The 20,236-nt window shown below is 35.3% G+C and overlaps 2 protein-coding genes across 2 annotated transcripts; both read right to left on the reverse strand.

Moving 5' to 3' along the window:
* LOC128210350 (serine/threonine-protein phosphatase 6 regulatory ankyrin repeat subunit C-like) lies at nt 1-10,566 on the reverse strand. The gene is made up of 6 exons (XM_052914642.1): nt 10,051-10,566; nt 5,017-5,163; nt 4,538-4,765; nt 1,543-1,755; nt 758-999; nt 1-679 (listed from the first exon to the last, which is right to left on the reverse strand). The coding sequence occupies exons 1-6, from the start codon at nt 10,298-10,300 to the stop codon at nt 383-385; spliced, it is 1,377 nt and encodes a 458-aa protein (XP_052770602.1). The 5' UTR covers nt 10,301-10,566; the 3' UTR covers nt 1-382.
* A 2,310-nt stretch (nt 10,567-12,876) lies between these two features.
* Nucleotides 12,877-19,777, reverse strand: LOC128211077 (probable 28S ribosomal protein S26, mitochondrial). Its single transcript, XM_052915484.1, has 4 exons — nt 19,450-19,777; nt 18,826-18,960; nt 16,399-16,522; nt 12,877-13,127 (listed from the first exon to the last, which is right to left on the reverse strand). Exons 1-4 carry the CDS (start codon nt 19,674-19,676, stop codon nt 12,960-12,962), a joined length of 654 nt encoding a protein of 217 aa, XP_052771444.1. The 5' UTR covers nt 19,677-19,777; the 3' UTR covers nt 12,877-12,959.
* Between the last annotated feature and the right edge of the window lie 459 nt (nt 19,778-20,236).

A 20,236-nucleotide genomic window follows, 5' to 3' on the forward strand; every position in this document is an offset into this window, starting at 1 on the left:
TCTGATTTATGTTCTTTATTTTGATTTTCTTCATTTCATTCAAAACAAATTTTCATCCAGCAACAGCTATAAATCTGGGATAAAAAACAAACTGAAAAGAAAATACTTGTATTTCACCACGGACTGATGTGGTTTATAGGTCCTTGATTTCACTATCATAGAAACTGTCTATAACAATTATTTTAAATTGTGTACATTGTAAATATATAATTATATTACTATATATATAGAGACATAACACATTAACATTAACACAAAACAACGTCTACATAAACAAAATATCAAGAAATCTTTGAACCAAAACCCATGATAACAACATACCTATAAACCATGGTTTATAGGGTTATGATAACAATTTAATCATTTATAAGCAGAAGCAACACTACCCGTGCTGTAAAAGAAGAAACTCTTTCATTGTCAATGGAAGAGGTAACTCCGGAACTTTCACAAGTTTTTTAGCGCCAATGCACTCCCTTATAACACACCTACAGTAATGCTGTAATGTTCTTGGTCCTTGTAACAACTGTCTGTACCAATTTAATTTCTCACGTTGATTTTCTGCCCAGTGTCTGGCCAATGTCAAGTGATGCTGCCGTAGATCTTGGATATTCCCAGCGTGTCCCATACCCCCGAAAATCCCTGCCCCTGCCAACCCACCCCTCATAAGCAGGGAGTCCCCCTCCCCATCATCCATGTCCCCTCCTCCACCCCCTCCGTCCCCTATTTGACGGGGAGGGGGAGGTATACCCTGGCCAACCACAAGATTAGCATGGCCTAAAACGTCCAGGCTTGGAAGGTGAATAACACATCTGTATATTGCACTAAGAATTGTTCTGTCGCTATGTCCACCTCTAAGCTCACTCACTATCAAACAGAAACCTCGTTTGTTTCGGATATTGTGGTCAGCACCATATGCAAGAAGTAGCTCTGCTAGCTCCGGCCGTCTCTCTTGGCTGACTGTGTCAGTAAAGCATGCATAATGCAGAGGGGTAAATGAACCTGAAACAAGGAAATATTACGATTAGTTGGTAAAACACATGTTTTGACCATTAAGAAATTCAGGATTATTTTTTTTAGAATAAAGTGTCTGTCTTACATTAGCACTCTGATCTGACACAATACTTTCTAACAGCAGGAAGAGAAATACTTCAAGAAATACAATACAAAATATACATGTATGGCTATAAACAGAAATATAAATGCTTACTAGTCAAACCAGGCACATAAGTAAGCCTCCATCTTTTAAGTAAATCTTAGAGATTTTACATGCAAAACAGAAGGCCAGGGTTGGTATTCAATATTGGTCTTATTTGAATCCAAGAACGACGTGGCTGAACCGATTTCTCGGTATAAATAACACACCAAAACAGTGAATGAAGTCATTGATTAATGACCATAAGATTGACTTAAGTTTGATATTGAATACCACCCCAGACACATCTGACAACTTTTTCAAAACTTTTCCAGGGTAATCACAGTTTTTATTTTTAAGTGAGAGCAATGTCAATTAATATTAACTGAAGGAAATAATCATGTTCTTACATTTTTTCTCACACAGGTTAACATTGGGCTTGTATCCCTTTGTGATGAGAAGTTTGACAGTGTCCAGCTGGTAGTTTTCACCAGCCATTACTGAAAGGTGTAGAGGGGAAAGTCCCAAATGGTTCAGATGGTTAACATCGGAACCCCTTTCTAGGAGCTTCTCTATACAGTCCAGCATGTTCTTTTTTACACACTCGTGCAATGGGGTGTTGCCTGAAAAGTTTATAATTGTTCGTTATTAAACATTGATGCAGAAACAAGGACAAAAGTGATTAAATAACAGCCAAATTTTACAAAACTGAAATCAACGCTCGCCGAGGGGGGCGGGGATGTGTCAGACAATTTTAACAACTGGAGAGATAAACCCAGAGATATGGGCTCTTCCATGCATGAGCACAGTGAGTCACTAGTATTATGTAAATAAGTTTCATGTGATTATCTGGTCAGTAAATATATTTTGGCCAACTTGCATTTCAACATTTTTGCAGGACTTCTTCAATATACCAAGGGACACAACTTGAGAATTATTAAAGCCAGAGTAACAGGCCATGATAGAAGGGTGTAAATTGTTAGCAGTTTTTACATGTGTTGAAAGTTTCATGCGAATATTTTGTGTTCTATGACACTGATGCCGACAATGTCACAAAGGCTATGACAATAACTCAATTTTCTTCAAAAACAAAACACAAACAGAATAATGATACAGAACACACAATGCCTTATGGTTAAACTTTTTTTCTTGCATAAATCGTAGCCACATTTCAAGTATTAGTCAGGGATGATAACAGAGCCAAGTTGCCAATCCTGAAAATGTCTGCGTGGGGTTCAGGGGGCCGCTCAAGGCCCCCGATGGGTCCAGGGCAAAGCCCTGGTGGGGGACAAGGGGGGCAAAGCCCCCCGAAGCTTTTCGTATTTCAGGGATTCTAATACCCTTTTATGCCTTAGAATAGTGTTCAAGAAGTACATCTTTCGGTTTGGTAGATAAAATTATGTTCAACACGAGACATCCACAATCAGAACAATTATCAGGAATCTTAGCAGTGAAGTTTAACACAGTTGTCTTTAAACAAAGTTAAATTTACTCATTTTTTACCTGAAGTCACAGGCATTAGACATGTACCTGACATTTTGGTTCAGTTGTCCACTTCCCATAAAACTCAACTGGCTATGATCAAATGCCTGTGTATGAACAGTCTACACTGTGGGATGTTTGATTTATAATAATGAACAACATATCAATTATCATGCTTGCAAATGTTTATTGTAAGTGTTATTTATTCAATTTTTATGTATCATAAGAGTATTTATTCCATTTTCTGCACATTTGATGAGAATAGAATGTTATTAATTATTATATATATTATTACAAGTACTATCCAAACGGGACTTAAATGCTTTGGCAGCGTAGCCGTTGTGGACATGGTGGACTTTGACGTATTCTGGTCCCCAAGCCAGATTTTTTCCCCTCATGGTGTTACATGAGTCCAGTAGCACACAAACTAGATTGTCCCACAGCAGTTCAAGTCTCTCAAACAGGCTTTCAAATTCTATGAAAATTGATTCAGAATCAGCCCTTGTGATTTTTAAGGAGGCCAAATGTCTCAACACTTTTTCTTTCTCTATGCCAGAAAAATAGCTGCAACTTTTAGTTGAAACAAAACCGAGATCCATTAACTCCTCCACATGTTCATCATTGAAATGGCTAGCCACTACGTAAGTCATCTTGTATGATGCTGTACACCTTTGAATTTTAATTCGCTGAGAGCTTTTGTATCTTTGGCAAGTGTCTTAAGTAAGACACACTACAGTTGTGCCAGGGAGCATGTTCAGCCATAAATCCAAGTATCATGGCCTCTGGATTGAATTGTCAGTCATTGACAGGAACAACTGGATGCACTGGCTGAGGTGTCTGTTCATCCTTGACTTTTGTAACCATACAGGTAAACATACCTCAAAATACAAATTACAACAATAGAATTTAAATCTCACTCAAACTGGGTCCTCAAGAAGTTTTGTTGAACTGTCTCAAATAGAAAATAAAATGACTGCCTCTACGTTATATATATTACTACTACAAAATATTTATTCATTTTTTTTTTAAATTTGAACCAAACCAATTTTCATTTGAACCTCCCATTACGGTCAACAATGCTTCAAACATTATGAGAATAATAAAGAAACGGTTTACAGCGTAAACTTCAATCGGCCAAATAAAATTTGTAAAATAAAAATCGATTATTATGACACAATCCGAATCGGGATGTCCGAAATAATGCTACATCAGTACATGCGCAAAATTCATTCTCAGTTTGATCAATTTCTATTAACTTAAAAAGAAACGTTTCGGGAATTTCTCTTAAAAATAAATGGCAAATATACCCTTGAAATCGACGAATCAATGTTTTTAGAAGTTGGTGGTGGTTGATTTTTTTCCAATTTTCCAATACCCGTTTATTCGTCTTCGTCGTCTGTCATATCCGGATCCGGATACTGTCTTCTAGTCCCATCGGTAATTTCCGTAATCACCGGATGCTATCTTAACCAGTCATATAGCTCGATTGCCAAGATGTAATTAGGTTCGTTAATTTCCGGCTTTACACTTCCGGAAAACTCACCTTTCGTTCCCACATTGTTCGAACTGAGCTCGAATCGCTCCCTGTACCCCTCCCCCCTAGCAAAAAACTTAACGGATTTACATTAATCTCAAAATCGATCCGTGAGGCCTTAAATCCGGAATTCCGGATTAATCCGGAATTTTATCATCCCTGATTAGTATAGCGGCTTGAGGAAAAGACATGAAAAAGAAAAAGGCAATTTATCTGGAACATCAGGTAAAAGATTTTGTGACACTTCAATCCATAACTGCTTCTACTGTTAACACCTGTGACAGTATTCTGTTTTGCCAAACAAAGTCATGGTATAATACCATGACCATGTTTAGCAAAACAAAGACGTTAAATTAGCTTAAAACCTTATAGATCTAACATTATGCTACCTGTAAACTTTTCCGGCAACGATAAGATATCTTTCCATATTGCGTTATCAAGATGAGCATGCACACAATCACTGTAGCCCTGCTCAGCAGCTAGGTAGAGGCTGGTCCTTCCCCGTTCATCCACAGCGTTGTAGTCAGCCCCATTCCAGATGAGTTGTTTAACACAACCAATGTGGTTATTAAAAGCTGCTAAGTGCAAGGGTGTGGTCCCGCCTGCGTGAGGCACAGCTGAAAAAATGTAATAGGAAGATTGAAATATAATTGCTTTATGAAAAATGGCATTATCTGAAAGTACACAATGTCTTGAAATTATCAATGCCTACTCAGGATCTAACCTGTCAGAATAGATTCCAAATACATTGTATATTTAACTCCAGCATCGGAAAAATCATCTAAAATAAGAATTCTGAAATAAATCCAACCCCTTTGGATATATGTGTTACAATTATTGTATTAAAGAATTTATACATAATGTGTACCTGTGTAAGATCCATGTTTCGAGAACTTGGTACTGCTGTTACAGTCAGCGCCACCATCCAATAGATGAACCAGGCACTCTTCATGCCCCAATTCTGCCGCTGTGTGGAGTGGACAAACATCAAAACGATCACAGGCATTCACATTGGCTGTAAAAAAGAATATTAGATACACATGTACTGGTATATGACTTTTGATGTATAAAAAAAATGACACTTTTATTCAAAATCATTACATACACATGTATAACAAACATAAATTTTAAGTGATAAACGTTTAACGACTTACAAAATAGTGCATGTATGGAAAATATAAATTTCTGATAAAAAAATTGTAACCGTGTATTTAATAGCTGAAAACGCACAAATAATAACTGACTGGTGAGTGCTAAAAGATTGACAGTGAACTACTATCGTCTCATAAGGTAGAAATACAATGTTTTCTACAGCTTTCATTCAAATCAAACTAAGTATCCTTCATAAGAACCATTGTTTTCAACATTTATTCAAGTTTTGGGGTATATTAAAACAATTGCAATAATTGTGGTAAATCTTATAAATTGGGAGTAAGAGTGCATCTTTAAAATTTCTTACTGACGTCATTCTGTTTTAATGAATAATACAATTGACCAAGATCAGAACAGTCTAAGAAAGATATATAATTATAATACATGTTTGTCCTGCTGGGGTGGTGAGTACATCTAGGGAACTATGACTGTGGGTGATTCCAAATAAGCAAGATTTTCACATACTCGAGAAAGATGGTTTACGGCTTTCTTGTTAAACATCCTACTAGAGAGACTATCAAGTTCAACAAACCTTAAGCACTGTTCAAGGATTTTAATTTAGACAAAAAAGTATGTTGGACTTAGATCTTTGCACTTATCACATGGCAATGCCTTTATATCCTTGTAGAAACTGGACATAAAAACTTTTGACCATACAAATTGTACGCTCAAAATTTGTAATCTGATTTTTTATATATGTTGCTAAAGATTTTCGGAAAATCAGGACTGAAAGTGACTGGGGTCTGACAAACAGCTCATGGTTAAAGGGCCTTCTTGCCTTGTTTTCGTGTGGAAAATTCCCTTAAATGTCACTGGCTTTTTTCAACCACCAATAATAAATATCATATAATAATTTGTTGTATTCAATATAATATTTAATCACATTTACACAAGTTTAATGACGGCATTCAAAATTTAGTCAAGTGTGAATAAGGTGATATTAGCATGAGTTTCAGTTTCAAAGCATAATTTTCAGGGATCAAACTACGTTTTGAGTACGAACCAAGTGATATACGTACACCGGTTGAGTTTGTACAAGTTTAATAAAACTGACTTGAATTACATTTATAAGGACAGGAACAAAGAAAAACCTTCAGAAAATTAAAAAGAGCTGCCTTAAATCTCTCAAGTACTGTTTATGAACAATATGCAATGCCGTGTACAGTACACTCAACAAGTTAGACCCACTTTCCATTTCCGTCTGCGGATTTTCGCTATCGCAGCCAACATAATGAATTTATGGACTGTCTGCGTTCCTTAGAGTTTGACTTTAAGGCCCTCGGAGGGTGATCAATACAATTTAATAGTGGCAATATATCAATGATTCAATTTTACTATTAACAAGTCAAGACAATATTCAATTTGCGTTTACGGACACAAATACAAATTAAAAGCTGGTAAGAATCTTTTACGATTAACAATACTAATAAGCATAAAAACAAATAACTTCTGAACAAGAATGATTTCTTGCTTATCTGATTAGACCCGGAGTTCCGCCGCGGGGTCATAAAATCGGACGATTTTCAACGCTATCATTCATGATACTAAACTTGGCCGTAAACCAGTCTTTCAAAGGAACTCAGTGGGATTTTAGCAAGGGCAACAGTTTTACCCTTGGAGGAAGTCCGTGATCATTGACTTTATCCCTCGGAGTGAGCGAGGAAAGTGGGTCTAACATGTTGAGTGTTCTGTATATCGTTGACTTGATGTGGGAATTATAATGGAAATTAATTAATGTGTGCAATATGCTTTAATTATATGGATGGGAAGAGTGAAAAATAGATTAAAATTATATCATGCGTGGTAAGAGAAATCATGGCGATTAGCAAAATCTGCAAAAATGCTTGTTCAGGTATAAATGTCAGTTAAAAATAATTTTGATAAAATAAATTAATACATTCATTATTTGTTAGATTTCTATTCATTAATAACATCAAAATTAAAGCAAATTAACTTTACATTTGTTACATGTAGGTCACTTGGGTGAAAATCTTGTTATCAAGTAATTAAATTTGAACATAACTATGACCTTAATTAGAATGTTTAGAATCTTGTTTATTTTAAAGCTTCAAATTTGGTATTGTGGTATTTCAAAAACACCTTTTAATTTATTCATATGATAATATCAGGGTTCCCCCTGGGTTTTAAAAAGTTGTCGCCACTTTTTCGCTGGGGGTAAAGGGGGCTGCAAAAGGCCCCCTTACAGGTCCAGGGTAGCGCCCTTGTGGGGGTTCAGAGGGGGCAAAGCTCATGGGGTATAAGCATTTTAAGGGCCTTAGATTGCATTTAATTTGCACATCGTCGTGCAAAAACATATTTTATTGTTCATGAAACACAAGTTATTAGCAAATTGATTTTCTATTGACAAAATATATGGGCCAGTATATAAATAAAAAAATAATGAAAATATTGCAAAAAATGTGACATACATCAATATGTTGATTTCTGTAAAATGCCTGCATACAATAGTGTCATAGAATTAAAAAATACAATTATGAAATTATGAGATAAACTTAAAACAAATTGAAACTCAAAGAAATATTCATTGTCAAACTTAGGCCATACTAACCTAATAAGAATTTGTCTACTCATTACTCCAACCAACTTATCGGAAGCCTAATCAAATGGGATGTAACTTTATTTAATATGTTAGCATACCTAAATGACTTCTGTTAATCTTTTTGGCATTCATAGCAATTACCAATTGCTTCAAAACAGAAAGCACAACTATTTTTAGCGTGCAAATGTCATTGCATTGCATATCACATGACTTTCCTACAATCTAAAATTTTATGATTTGCATTTTTAAAACAAACACGTTAATTACACAACAACAAAACTGTTGAGCGAAAGATTTAAATTGTTTTTATAAATAAGAGACAAATTAGATAAAGGATGTCATTGTTAATCCGTGAAACCAATAAACTTCCGCAATAATTAACAAGATGTTGACTGGACCGTGACTGCTTGCACTAATTATCGGATTTGTTGTTGGATTAGCATATGTGCTTGATTTATTACAGTGACAGAATTGATTATTATGCAGGCCACACTGGCGACGCTTACGTCATTTAAAGAAAATATTTTTCAAAAAATCATTGTCTCCATAAATTCGCAAAATTTGAAAAGTTGTCGCCACTTTTGTGATTTTGTCGCAAATGGCGCAATTACCAGGGCTCTCGCGAGGGGGCGACTTGGGCGAAGTGGTCGCCTAAAATTCCCAGACTTCGCCCATTTGTATCATCAAAGCGACATTGACTTCGCCGAAAATTTTAGCACATTGTAAATCTGTCAATCAGCGAGTATTTGGCCAATGTCCCATTAGTCAAAACATCACAATAAGCCATTCATACAAATTGGTAATCTCCTAATCCGATAATTGGGCCGTGTCATCCAATTACCAAAACATCGCCAGTAGGCGGAGCTATTGAAAGTTAACCAATCAGAATGTACATTCAGAAGACCCTGATCAAATGATATAAGTTTGTTAAAATGAGATAGAATTGGAGACATAATTATGAAATATCGTGTCAAGCATTAATTTAAGTTAAAAAGTAATTAATATATGTATTGAACAAACAATGCAAGACATTTAAACATTTTTGCTTTTGAAGCAGACGGTCATAGCCATCTCGGGCCATCGGCAAGTAGGCGCTAAGAAAATCAATAACATGACGTATCACCAAATATTTGATTGGTTTTAGTGAAATGTTCATGATGAAAAATGATTTGTAAACACAAAAAAATATTATTTTTTTGCTTTTTGTAGAGTTTACTTACAGTAATTTTCTCCTGTCACAGTTACGATGTCAAAAAAAATCGGCGAGATCGCCATTTTGTCAGAACAATTTTCCGAGTTAAATTTTCAACTTCTCATTATGTATTGGTAAATTTTTCATTAAGGACACTGATTTAAATGTCATTTGGTTCTTAAATGTCAGCATATTTAAAATTATTTAGCCAGAAACAAGTAAATAACAGCACAGCTGAATGTGACATTCGTACCCTAACCCGAACGTACCAAAACAAGATTCGTCCCCCTACTTTATTGACAGTTCATTTATGAGGTCATTATGATCATTTCAAATCCTTAGATGTATTTTTTTGGTTCATTTTAGATGCTATTTGGAGATAAACTATGTGACATTGACAAATACACTTTTGCTGAGCCAAAAATCATACATTATTTTATGAACATTTTATATAGTTATAGCAATCAATTTGAATGTGAATATAAACTGAGGTGTGTGGTATGGCATAGTTTTTGTATCAGGTGTTATAAAAAGTATCACTTCTCCCTAAAGTCTCCCCACTATTCCCTAAATTGACTGAAGGGAGAAGTCACTTCTCCCAAATTTTCAGCCTAGTGAGAGCCCTGAATGACGATCGCCAGCGAGAACCCTGAATATAGTTATTTTGTCTGTAAAATGTATACAAGTGAAATAACAGCATGAGATAAAAATGTCACGAATTCTGGTTGGGTTTGGATCTAGTCATTCTAAAATGACCCGGTGTGCTACGCCGTAACAGGCCCTGCACCGTACCTAAGCAGAAGCAGAAGCAGCAGAATGCCGTCCAGGCTTAAAAGGCCTGGAAGGCATTTTAGAAGGACAAGGTTTGGATCAGGCGTTCTCTCTTTTCAGCAAACAAGTCACTTATGGTAATAAAAAACATGTTTCCAGGTGTTCTTTAGCTAATTTAAGTGTTAAGTGTAATAAATTGGCAATTATTCTACTATGCAAACACCTACCTCCTCTTTTAATAAGCAAGTTAACTACATCATCGTATCCGCGATGTGTAGCATGGTGAAGTGGTGTCAGGTAATATTCGGACTGATAAAACAGCTGTCTGTTGAGTTCAGACGCATCCGGTGACACTCCTGCATCAAGCAAACGTTCGATTTCTTTAATGTTTCTGTTTTGTGCTGCTTCTGTAAGCCGTTTTTCATTGGAAACATCTTTTGTTGATAGTAATTTATCCCACTTTCGAATTTCCGCCATTTTGCACGAGCCAGGGATCAGCTGTCAAATAATTATTCACCAATAAAAACGCTATTATTGTTTAAAACTTTCTTTCATCAGTACATTAAATAAGAATTTTCAATTCAAAATACAAAAGGTACACAGAGATATACTGTTAAATAAGCTCTAATTAGTTTCTCCATTTTTTACTGACTGATCCCTTTTAATCGTCAAAACGGTTTTCTTGAAACGTTGGCCCTAAAACGGTCTCGCGTTCAAGTTATCGCAACTTGTCGGGATCATTTGGCGTGGATTTCGAGTAAATCCATTGGCCATTGCAACCAGGTGCTATAATTCATGTTCAAAATTCTAACATGAGAATTGCTAAAAAAAAACAGCAATACAGCGCAGTAAGATTTTGGTTGAAACCCGGGCACAGTTTGTAGTGAAATTATATGATATCTGTTATTTTTATATTATTACTATTTACTTTTTAACAACAGTTGAACTATAAGTTTAGGTCAGACAGTATATTTTATGTTTATCAGTGTGAGCGATACCATGTGAGCAATACGCTGCCTCATTGTTCTATATATCAATAAGTGGGGGCTTTTTGAGAAGAAATACTTCCGTCTACATATTAATTTACTTCATACGTAAGCCAGGCTATTTTGCCTTGTCCACAGTGGGCCTATCGCTAAACTTAAATCTTGCCCTTCAATGTTGACCAGAAGTAGATGTTTCATTAATGCAGAAATAGTGACTTGCGTAATTATTCAATGAGTTGCAGTTTGCAGCAGTGCTACTGTGAAGTTGTCCATTCATTAATTAATTTAATAAGATTCTTGTATCTGGAAGGCCAAAATCAAGGCCCCTAATGTTTAGATTGTTTTTCTTTCTTTGATTTGACCTAGTGACATAGCTCTTGACTGAACATGACCCACTTTCTATAGTCCCTTAGGTGAACTAGCTTTTATGGAGACAACATTTTTGCCAGGTTTCATTGAACTTTACAAGGCTTTTCTAAGCCAGATTTTATGCAAACAAACTAACCCAGTTTCCTTGAATTCTTACCAACATTGAGGTCTCTTACTTTTTAAAAATATTTTTTATTCATTTGAACAAGTAACCTGTAGTTTTGGACACGAAATCAATTTTTATCTACATGTTATGGAGATAAATATACTAAGTCATTGAAACTGTAGCCTTTAGTGTTTGAAAGTTGTTTTATTTAACATTGTCACGTTGTTTACAACTCCTCATAACGTGTAATCGATCAGACTTGACCTAGGATGTTAAAGTGACAATCATTCTTACCAAGTTTCATTGCTTTGGGGCTAAAATTTTGACCTCTAGAATTTTATTTACAATATTTTTATTTTACCCACTTTTTGAACCCACATGACATAAAATTAAACTTCACCTCATTTAAAGAAACAAGTTTCATTGATTTTGGACCATTTGTGGCCACGAGAGTGTAAAGAATCAAAAGTTGGTGACACACAGATGACAGACATCAAGTGATCATAAAAATCTTACCCTGTTCTGCTCAAGCGAGTATGATTGTATACCGAAGATTTTCATAACACCAGCAACATATTACAGAGGTGGTGCACCTACACAGAATAATATGCAATTACAACTCTAAATTTATCCCGGGAAAATTATTTGAACAAAAAATAATGTTAACAAGTGCTACACATCATTCACATACTTATTTTCTAGTGTAGCTTTTGTTCTTTGAAAGTGGCCAAAGTGCTGTCCGAAGTGTTTGTAATTTTGCTCAATAATACCATTTTAAGCAGTCATGTGGATCTATATTTAGCCTACCCTCTTTATATACACTCAATGGTCATATAGCAAGCATTGGGGAGTCTGTCATTCCTTATTAGGACTACATGTATTTGTTTTCTGGATTGGGAGACTGACTCGGCATATTATGATACAGTCAGGTTCAAATACCTTAACTTAAAAACATGTTTGCATGACTGACCAAAATTCTCACTGGTAGCTTCTAAATTAGCCCCGAGGTGCTGCGAATTCTAACCGAAGGGACATGGTATGCACACACAGCTCTAGATGGCGTTACATTCTAAATATCTAAAATGATATGCAAATGACAATCCTTTAAAAGCAAGAAGTTTGGAAGTTAATATAAATAGAATTTTTTTTTATATTTGGCATTTTTTATTTATGATTATATTTCATCTGTAATAATTATGTCCGAAAGCCCTAAATCTCATGATGTGGCTCATAAAATGAATATATGCTTGTCTGCTGAATTATATTTGGTATGCTTGTTGACCTCAAAATGCGACCTTGACCTTAAAAGCTTAGGGCGTTACCACTTACTTGTTATCTAGTCAATTCAACTAGTTGAGTCCAACTATTTCAAAAAGTAGGGTTATTTTAAAACGTGATTTTGTTATAAGGCCTGCAGCCCACACACATATATCAGAAAATGAGGTTTGACCACTCTAAACGACCTTGCCCACTTGAGCTAGGGACAAGAGTTTCAGCACATCGAATGCTATGACAATTTTTCAAACCTTCTCTTTAAGAACATTTAGAGAAACTTACTTTAATCCGATTGATAAACTCAAATAAGAACCCTCTGAATGTTACATAATATTTTATATAAAACCACACAAAACCAACATTAGCACTCATATCAGAATGAAACACATAGTACAAGATTTTATGATGGCGAACTTCCACTTCCAGGGTTATCCTCGGTCTTTGAATCAGGCACTGTTGTTTTTGAACCATCTAAGTATAATGCAAAGTCATAATCTACTTCTTTTCCTAAAATTTCATCCAGTTTTTCATCCAAATTCTCTTCTGTAATGTAATTGTCAAGGCTTTCCTGAAAACAAAAAAAAATCAAATTAGTATTTAAGTAAACAGAACAGTAAGGCTGTAATTTTATAAAACAACATGAGTCATCTTGTAACTTTTATTCAATATTGGGGTGTAAATGACAAACCTGGTTTGTGTATTACAATTTTTACTGATTAAGCTGTTTTGGATCGAAAACAGAAAACAAGAGGCACATCAGTGCCTGTGCTCCACTGGCCAAAAGGTTCAAGCAAAGACCACCTAACGAACATTTTCGTCAAGTTTCATAGAAATACAATCATCAATTTTTGAGGAGAAGTTATTTAAAAAAAAAATTTACTTTAATAGCTCTGGCTGCCATGTTGTGCAGTGGACCGAAATGATTTGGGCAATTTGAGTAAAGGAGCACCAAACAAACATTTCTGTCAAGTTTTATCGAAAAGAGGTCATCGGTTTCGACGACAAGTTTATTTTTTATTTTTTAGCTCTGGCAGCCATGGTGTGCAGTGGACTGGAACCATTTAACAAATTTTGGTTAATGACCACCCAAGGAACATTTCTGTCAAGTTTCATCAAAATCTGATCATCGGTTTCTGAGGAGAAGTGGTGTAAAGGTTTTTCCTATTTTTAGCTCTGGCTGCCATGTTGTGCAGCGGAACGGAACCATTTGGGCAATTTTGGTTAAAGGGCATCCCGATGAACATTTATGTAAAGTTTCATCAAAATCTGATAATCGGTTTCTGAGAAGATGTAGTTTAACGTTTTTTTCTATTCTTAGCTCTGGTGCCCATGTTGTGCAGCAGACCAGAACTGTTTGGGCTATTTTGGTTAAGGACTACCCAAGTAACATTTCTGTCAAGTTTCATTGCAATACGATCATCGGTTTCTGAGGAGAAGTCGTTTAAAGGTTTTTCTATTTTTACCTCTGGGGGCCATCTTGTGCAGTGGACTGAAACCATTGAAGTAAATTTGATAAAGGACCATCCAAGGAACATTTCTGTTAAGTTTCATCAAAATCTGATCATCGGTTTCTGAGAAGATGTTCTTTAAAGGTTTTTCTATTTTTTTGCCCTGGCAGCCATGTTGTGCAGCGGACCGGAACCATTTGAGCAATTTTGGTTAAGGACCACCCAAGGAACAATTCTGTCAAGTTTCATCAAAATCTGCTTATCCGTTTCAGAGGAGATGTCGTTTAAAGATTTTGCTATTTTTAGCTGTGGCGGCCATATTGTGCAATGGACCAGAACCATTTGAGCAATTTTAATAAAGGACCACCCAAGGATCATTACTGTTAAGTTTCATCAAAATCTGATCATCGGTTTCTGAGAAGATGTTCTTTAAAGGTTTTTCTATTTTTTTGCCCTGGCAGCCATGTTGTGCAGCGGACCGGAACCATTTGAGCAATTTTAGTTAAGGACCACTTAAGAAACAATTCTGTCAAGTTTCATCAAAATCTGCCTATCCGTTTCAGAGGAGATGTCGTTTAAAGATTTTGCTATTTTTAGCTGTGGCAGCCATATTGTGCAATGGACCAGAACCATTTGAGCAATTTTAATAAAGGACCACCCAAGGAACATTACTGTTAAGTTTCATCAAAATCTGATCATCGGTTTCTGAGAAGATGTTCTTTAAAGGTTTTTCTATTTTCTTGCCCTGGCAGCCATGTTGTGCAGCGGACCGGAACCATTTGAGCAATTTTGGTTAAGGACCACCCAAGGAACAATTCTGTCAAGTTTCATCAAAATCTGCCTATCCGTTTCAGAGGAGATGTCGTTTAAAGATTTTGCTATTTTTAGCTGTGGCGGCCATATTGTGCAATGGACCAGAACCATTTTAATAAAGGACCACCCAAGGAACATTACTGTCAAGTTTCATCAAAATCTGCCGAACCGTTTCAGAGGAGATGTCGTTTAAAGATTTTGCTATTTTTAGCTCTGGCGGCCATATTGTGCAATGGACCGGAACCATTTGAGCAATTTTGGTAAAGGACCACCAAAGGAACATTCCTGTGAAGTTTTGTCAAAATCCGCTTATCAGTTTCAGAGGAGATGTCGTTTAAAGTAAAAGTTTACGCACGCACGCACGCACGCAAGCACGCACTCACTCACGACGGACAATCTGTGACGACATAAGCTCCATGGCCTTCCGCCAGTGGAGCTAAAAATGAACAAATTTCAGACCGATTATTTAACCATTTTCTATTCCTGAATTCAGTTCAGCATGGTCAAAACGGTCCAGACCGGCAAATTATTGATTTTAGAAGCCCTGTACATGACTGTATTTTGTATGTTTCTTACTTTTCAAGGCATGTTTCTGACTTTTTCAATTTGGCTTAATAAACTTTCACTTTATATTATGTTGGTTTCTGATTTGTTGTGCTATGACTTACATCTTTGGACATGGCAGGTATTAGAGTTTGTGTGTGATGTAAAATTGCAAAATAATTGACCTTAAACCATTATTATAATGGGTAGCAAATAATTGTACATGTAAACTGTAATAAGTGATTCAAAGAAAAAAAAAATCCCTATGAGAAAAAAACGCTGTTTAATAGTTCAAATACATAAATCTTCTTCACAACTCTGTACACTATGAAGCCAAGACTCAGTCACAGAAGACTGTGTATATTTATTCATTTATTTTTTACTTCCTCTTATTCTATTCAATGAAAAAAGTCCACTGCATGTATCTGACTTTGGGACAGTGCAAAATCATGCTTAATAAATTATATAACAGCAATTTTATGAATATACATGGGGCCAATTTGTTCAGAACTTAGTTATAGTTAATAATTAACACAAATACACATCAAATAATTTCCAGTGCAATCACGATTAGAAAGTTAACAACGATGACATAAACAACATTGTTAACTTTAACTAAGTTGGCTCAAATTTTATTAGAAGTACTGCATACCATATGCAGTACTTCTAATAAAATTTGAGCCAACTGTTTCATCAGAACTTGTGAACACATCTTAAAATAGTTCACATTTAAAAATTAACAATGATGTTGTTAATCATGTTGTTAACTTTAACTAAGTTCTGAACAATCGACTCATTGTTAGACAATTTTCATATATATAAAAAATACTGTGTTTGAGTTGCTCCTTCAAAGATCTTGCTTGTTTTTCAAGAAAAACATTGTTTCTTTAAGTCTACCATCACAGACATTTTACATGTTGGAAATTATTAATTTATGGTGAAAATGGCCCCTTCTTTGCTAGGGGAAACATCCATTTAAAGGCAGCAATTTGCACCAAATTCTCTTTAATTATAATATTACTACAGCATAAATACCTGAGCTTCTCTAACTCTCTGGAAGGCCATCTCTCTGGTCTCCTCCCGCTCTCTCTCTTCTCGCTCCGCCACAGCAAGATGCCTGTCCTCAAGCCATTTTTCTTTCTCTTTCCATTGTCCTAACCTGTATATGAATATATACATGTCATATGTTAAACACTCACAATTTATTAATATCATATTTATTTTCCTTAAAGCCTGCAGATGACGTGCTAAGAACCGGATATGACCTTATAAAACATTCAGTAATTCCTTTGTCCATAGTGTTTGTAATGTATCCATGTGTGAGCTCAAACAAACAAGAGGGCCAAGATGGCCCTATATCGCTCACCTGGCTGAACAAAGGGTTATAAAGTTATTGATCAGATCAACATACTGGAGACTTGCCGCCTGTGCACTGCAGGTAAAACTTTAATTCTTCCCTTTTTAAACAGGTGTAAAAAAGTATGAAAAATATGTTTTTGTTTAAAAAGTCACTAAGGGCCATAACTTTTATTATATAAATGGTGGAGATGTATTAATTTTCACAAAAGAGCACATTGTTACTACACGAATAAATAAGTTATTGAAAGTTAAGTTGATATCTTCAATAATTGTATGTATTAATAATTTTGATAAATTGGTCACATTTATATGTTAATATTTGAGCTCCGGCCAAAGGTTTCTGAAGATTTTTTTTTAAAGTTTTCCATATAGACATAGAATTAGCCACGCCTCTAGCTGTCCTGGCAGCAATGTTTTTTATGAATCGCAATGGGTTGAAGGAATTTGATATATGGTAGCCTAAGGAACATTTCTGTGAAATTATTTTAAAATCCCGTCAATGGTTGCTGAAGAGAAGTTTTCAATATGGACAGCTAGTGAAAAGTTTTTTACGAATCAACATGAGGTGAAGTAATTTGAAAGAGGGTCACCTAAAGATCATTTCTGTGAAGTTATTTTTAAATCGGTCCTGCAGACTCTGAGGAGAAGACTTTCAAAGTTGTCCATATAGACATATATTGTGAAAAATTATGTTGGAAACAATGCATGGTAAAAGTACAGCCCAGACAAGGTTCAGTCCAGAAAAGTATTTTCAACAGTACTCATTTTGTAATTTAACCTTTATGTGTGACATTGAGTTACTTGACCTTTGAGGTACAGACCTGGGTGTGGTGCCAGACACGCCACCTATAATGTATGCAGGGCTCGAATTTAGCACTCGCACACTCGCAAAATGCGAGCCAAAATTGGAATATGCGAGTTGAATTAAAGACACTCGCAAAAATTTGCGAGTTCAAAATTGTGCAGAAAATATGCAACCCTTTAAATAGATATGAACAGAATCGCCGATCAATTCCTGCACAATAGGTAGAACTCTAATTTAGAGATGCCTACTTTCGTTTTCCGATAAAGATACAGAAATTGATGCGCATAGGCAGGTACTTGTTACTATGTTGCAAGTACTTGTTACTTTGAAGTTTTGTACACTGGTTTTTCATTTCCATTTTTGGCGGCGGTATTTAGCGATAATCCTATCGAGACACACTTTGTATAATGATGACAAGCAAAAAGATAAGTTTTTTTATGCGTGTTGATTTAAAATCACTGATGGCTGATGGCGATGATAAATCAGTTCCCAAAAAGAAGCCAAAATGAAAAAATATGTCCGTTTAAACTGTTTAGAAGTGGAATAGGGAGTGGTAAATTAAATTGACCATCAACACAGATGACAAAAGGAACATTTTCAAAATATTTTGCACAGACCAATACTCAGGCTTGATCCGACTTCATCAGTACGTTCTGTCAGTGTTACATACAACATGTATAATATTATGATGATATCGTTTAATGTAAAATTACATGATAATTCATTAAATCAACTAAACTATACCTTAAATCATTGTTTTCCATTCAATATATATTTTGCCTAGCAAACACAAAAATTTCCCGTAAAAAATGCAAGTGAGTGTTTTGCGAGTTGAAAATTTAAGCACTCGCAAAAACTTGCGAGTTTAAAAAAAAGTTAAATTCAAGCCCTGGTATGGTCAATATACAGCCCGGACATGGTACAGTTCTGACACTCCTGGACAGACACACAGACACACACGAAACCGCCATATATATAGTTTTTGACAGGTAATGAAGGAAAAGAAACCAGGAGAGCCACGGAGTTGAAGCCAACAACAAAAAAGGGGTATGTCATTTGACAACTATTAAGGCCAGAGTTACAGAATGTATTGTCTCTGGCAACATGTATATATATATATATATATATATACCATGTCTCATTTGAATATCTCAAGCGTTTTTTTTTGTGTTTAAATGGTCAAGGTATAAGGCTTTTCACAACATTTATTACATCACAGCTATCACATTGAATACTTCTACTTTTATTCTTGGAAAAACAGAAGAGTTCAGAATGATGAAACATAAAAACCTATTTACCGTATCATTTTAGCCTCTTTATTCCATTCTTCATTCTTTCTGCAGATGTCCACATACCGCTTCTCAAAAGGTGTTTTTATGGCCTCTATCCTTTCCCTTTCTCTTATCCTCTGGCAATGACTTTTAAAGTATAAACTAAAATAAAGAAAAATTAATCTCATGTTATAGGATATTCATTTGTATAATAATATGTTTTATTAAGGTAATATGCTTTTACCCAGAGTCCCAATCAGAATGAATGGCCCAAAATGGTGACAAAACAATTGTACATTAAGGATTTGCCATATAAAGATTTGATTACAAAAGTTGTTTAATCAACCCTATATTAAATGTTGCTATCCATTTTGGATCACAAGATAACAACTGCTCATTTAGTCAGATTTTTCCTTTCTTCCCTTAGATAATCAAGACCTATATAAGGAAACATTCTTGATCCATCAACTTAAAACGATGTTTCCCAACAGTCTAAATCACATAACTTTTATGTCATATTTAACTGAACTACATAGTATCATAATTTATTATGTTTGCCTATCATTACAATTTAAAAAAACAACTGTCCACATACAATTATTCAGACTATTTCTTAGACCTCACTGTACTACTACAGACAAAAATACATACTGTAATGACTTCATCTCTGTATTGTAATGTGCCTGCCAAGTTCTCATGAGCTTAGTTTCTTCCGTGTCACGAGGAGTTGGTTCCCGAACTTTGAATATTTTGGTTGGTGCTTTAGGGACAAATCGCGGTTTTCTATACCTTACAAACTGTAAATTTAAGCCATTGCATGCTTCGATTGCGTTAAGGAAGTTTCTTTGTCCATTGGTTACTATTTTAATGCACGCCATGATCTAAATAATAAGCAAACTGGATTTTAGCAAACCAATGCGTTAAATGAAAGATAAATGTTGCATGGAGGATACCATTTTGTCCTTCTAACTGAATCGGGTTTGTGTTCTCCTATTTGATTGGATATGTGAAATACACCAAGCCAATCACAGATATTGTGACAAATAACATAGATTTAATTTAAATAGTCAAAGCGGCCGGTGTAAAACGGTGTTTACATACTGTAATGTATAGACAAGTACCCTTTAAATCGGAAAGAAATGCATTGCCTTCATATTCAATCACTTTCATACTCGATGATGATCTTTACATCGCCGATACAATAATAAAGACTAATTATTCGTTTTCCCGGAGGAGACAAAGAGACCCGTGCAAATTAAGTATTATAAATGCAGCAGTTAAATATAACACAGTTAATTATTATTCGGGCCTTTTTTCTTTTAACAACTCAATTAAGTGTCCGTCTGTTTATAATATATAACGTAAGCCAAAACACAACCCTCAACAAATAATTTAGAGGTTGAAGTGGCTAGGTGTCAAAAACCCTTAAGCCACAGTA

This window comes from Mya arenaria, chromosome 12, assembly GCF_026914265.1.
Source record: "Mya arenaria isolate MELC-2E11 chromosome 12, ASM2691426v1".
Lineage (NCBI taxonomy): Eukaryota > Metazoa > Mollusca > Bivalvia > Myida > Myidae > Mya > Mya arenaria.

Bases quoted from the DNA above. Each gene is read 5' to 3' on its own strand.
- LOC128211077 (XM_052915484.1), bottom strand. From the start codon at position 19,676: ATGGCGTGCATTAAAATAGTAACCAATGGACAAAGAAACTTCCTTAAC. The intron at 16,523-18,825 runs GTAAATAGGTTT...ATTCATATACAG, and splicing joins AAAGAGGCTAAAATGATACG to GTTAGGACAATGGAAAGAGA. The intron at 13,128-16,398 runs GTATTTATGCTG...TTTTGTTTTCAG, and splicing joins AGAGAGTTAGAGAAGCTCAG to GAAAGCCTTGACAATTACAT.
- LOC128210350 (XM_052914642.1), bottom strand. From the start codon at position 10,300: ATGGCGGAAATTCGAAAGTGGGATAAATTACTATCAACAAAAGATGTT. The intron at 5,164-10,050 runs GTAGGTGTTTGC...TCTTTTTTACAG, and splicing joins CTTGCTTATTAAAAGAGGAG to CCAATGTGAATGCCTGTGAT. The intron at 1,756-4,537 runs GTAGCATAATGT...TAAACTTTTCAG, and splicing joins GTTGCCGGAAAAGTTTACAG to GCAACACCCCATTGCACGAG.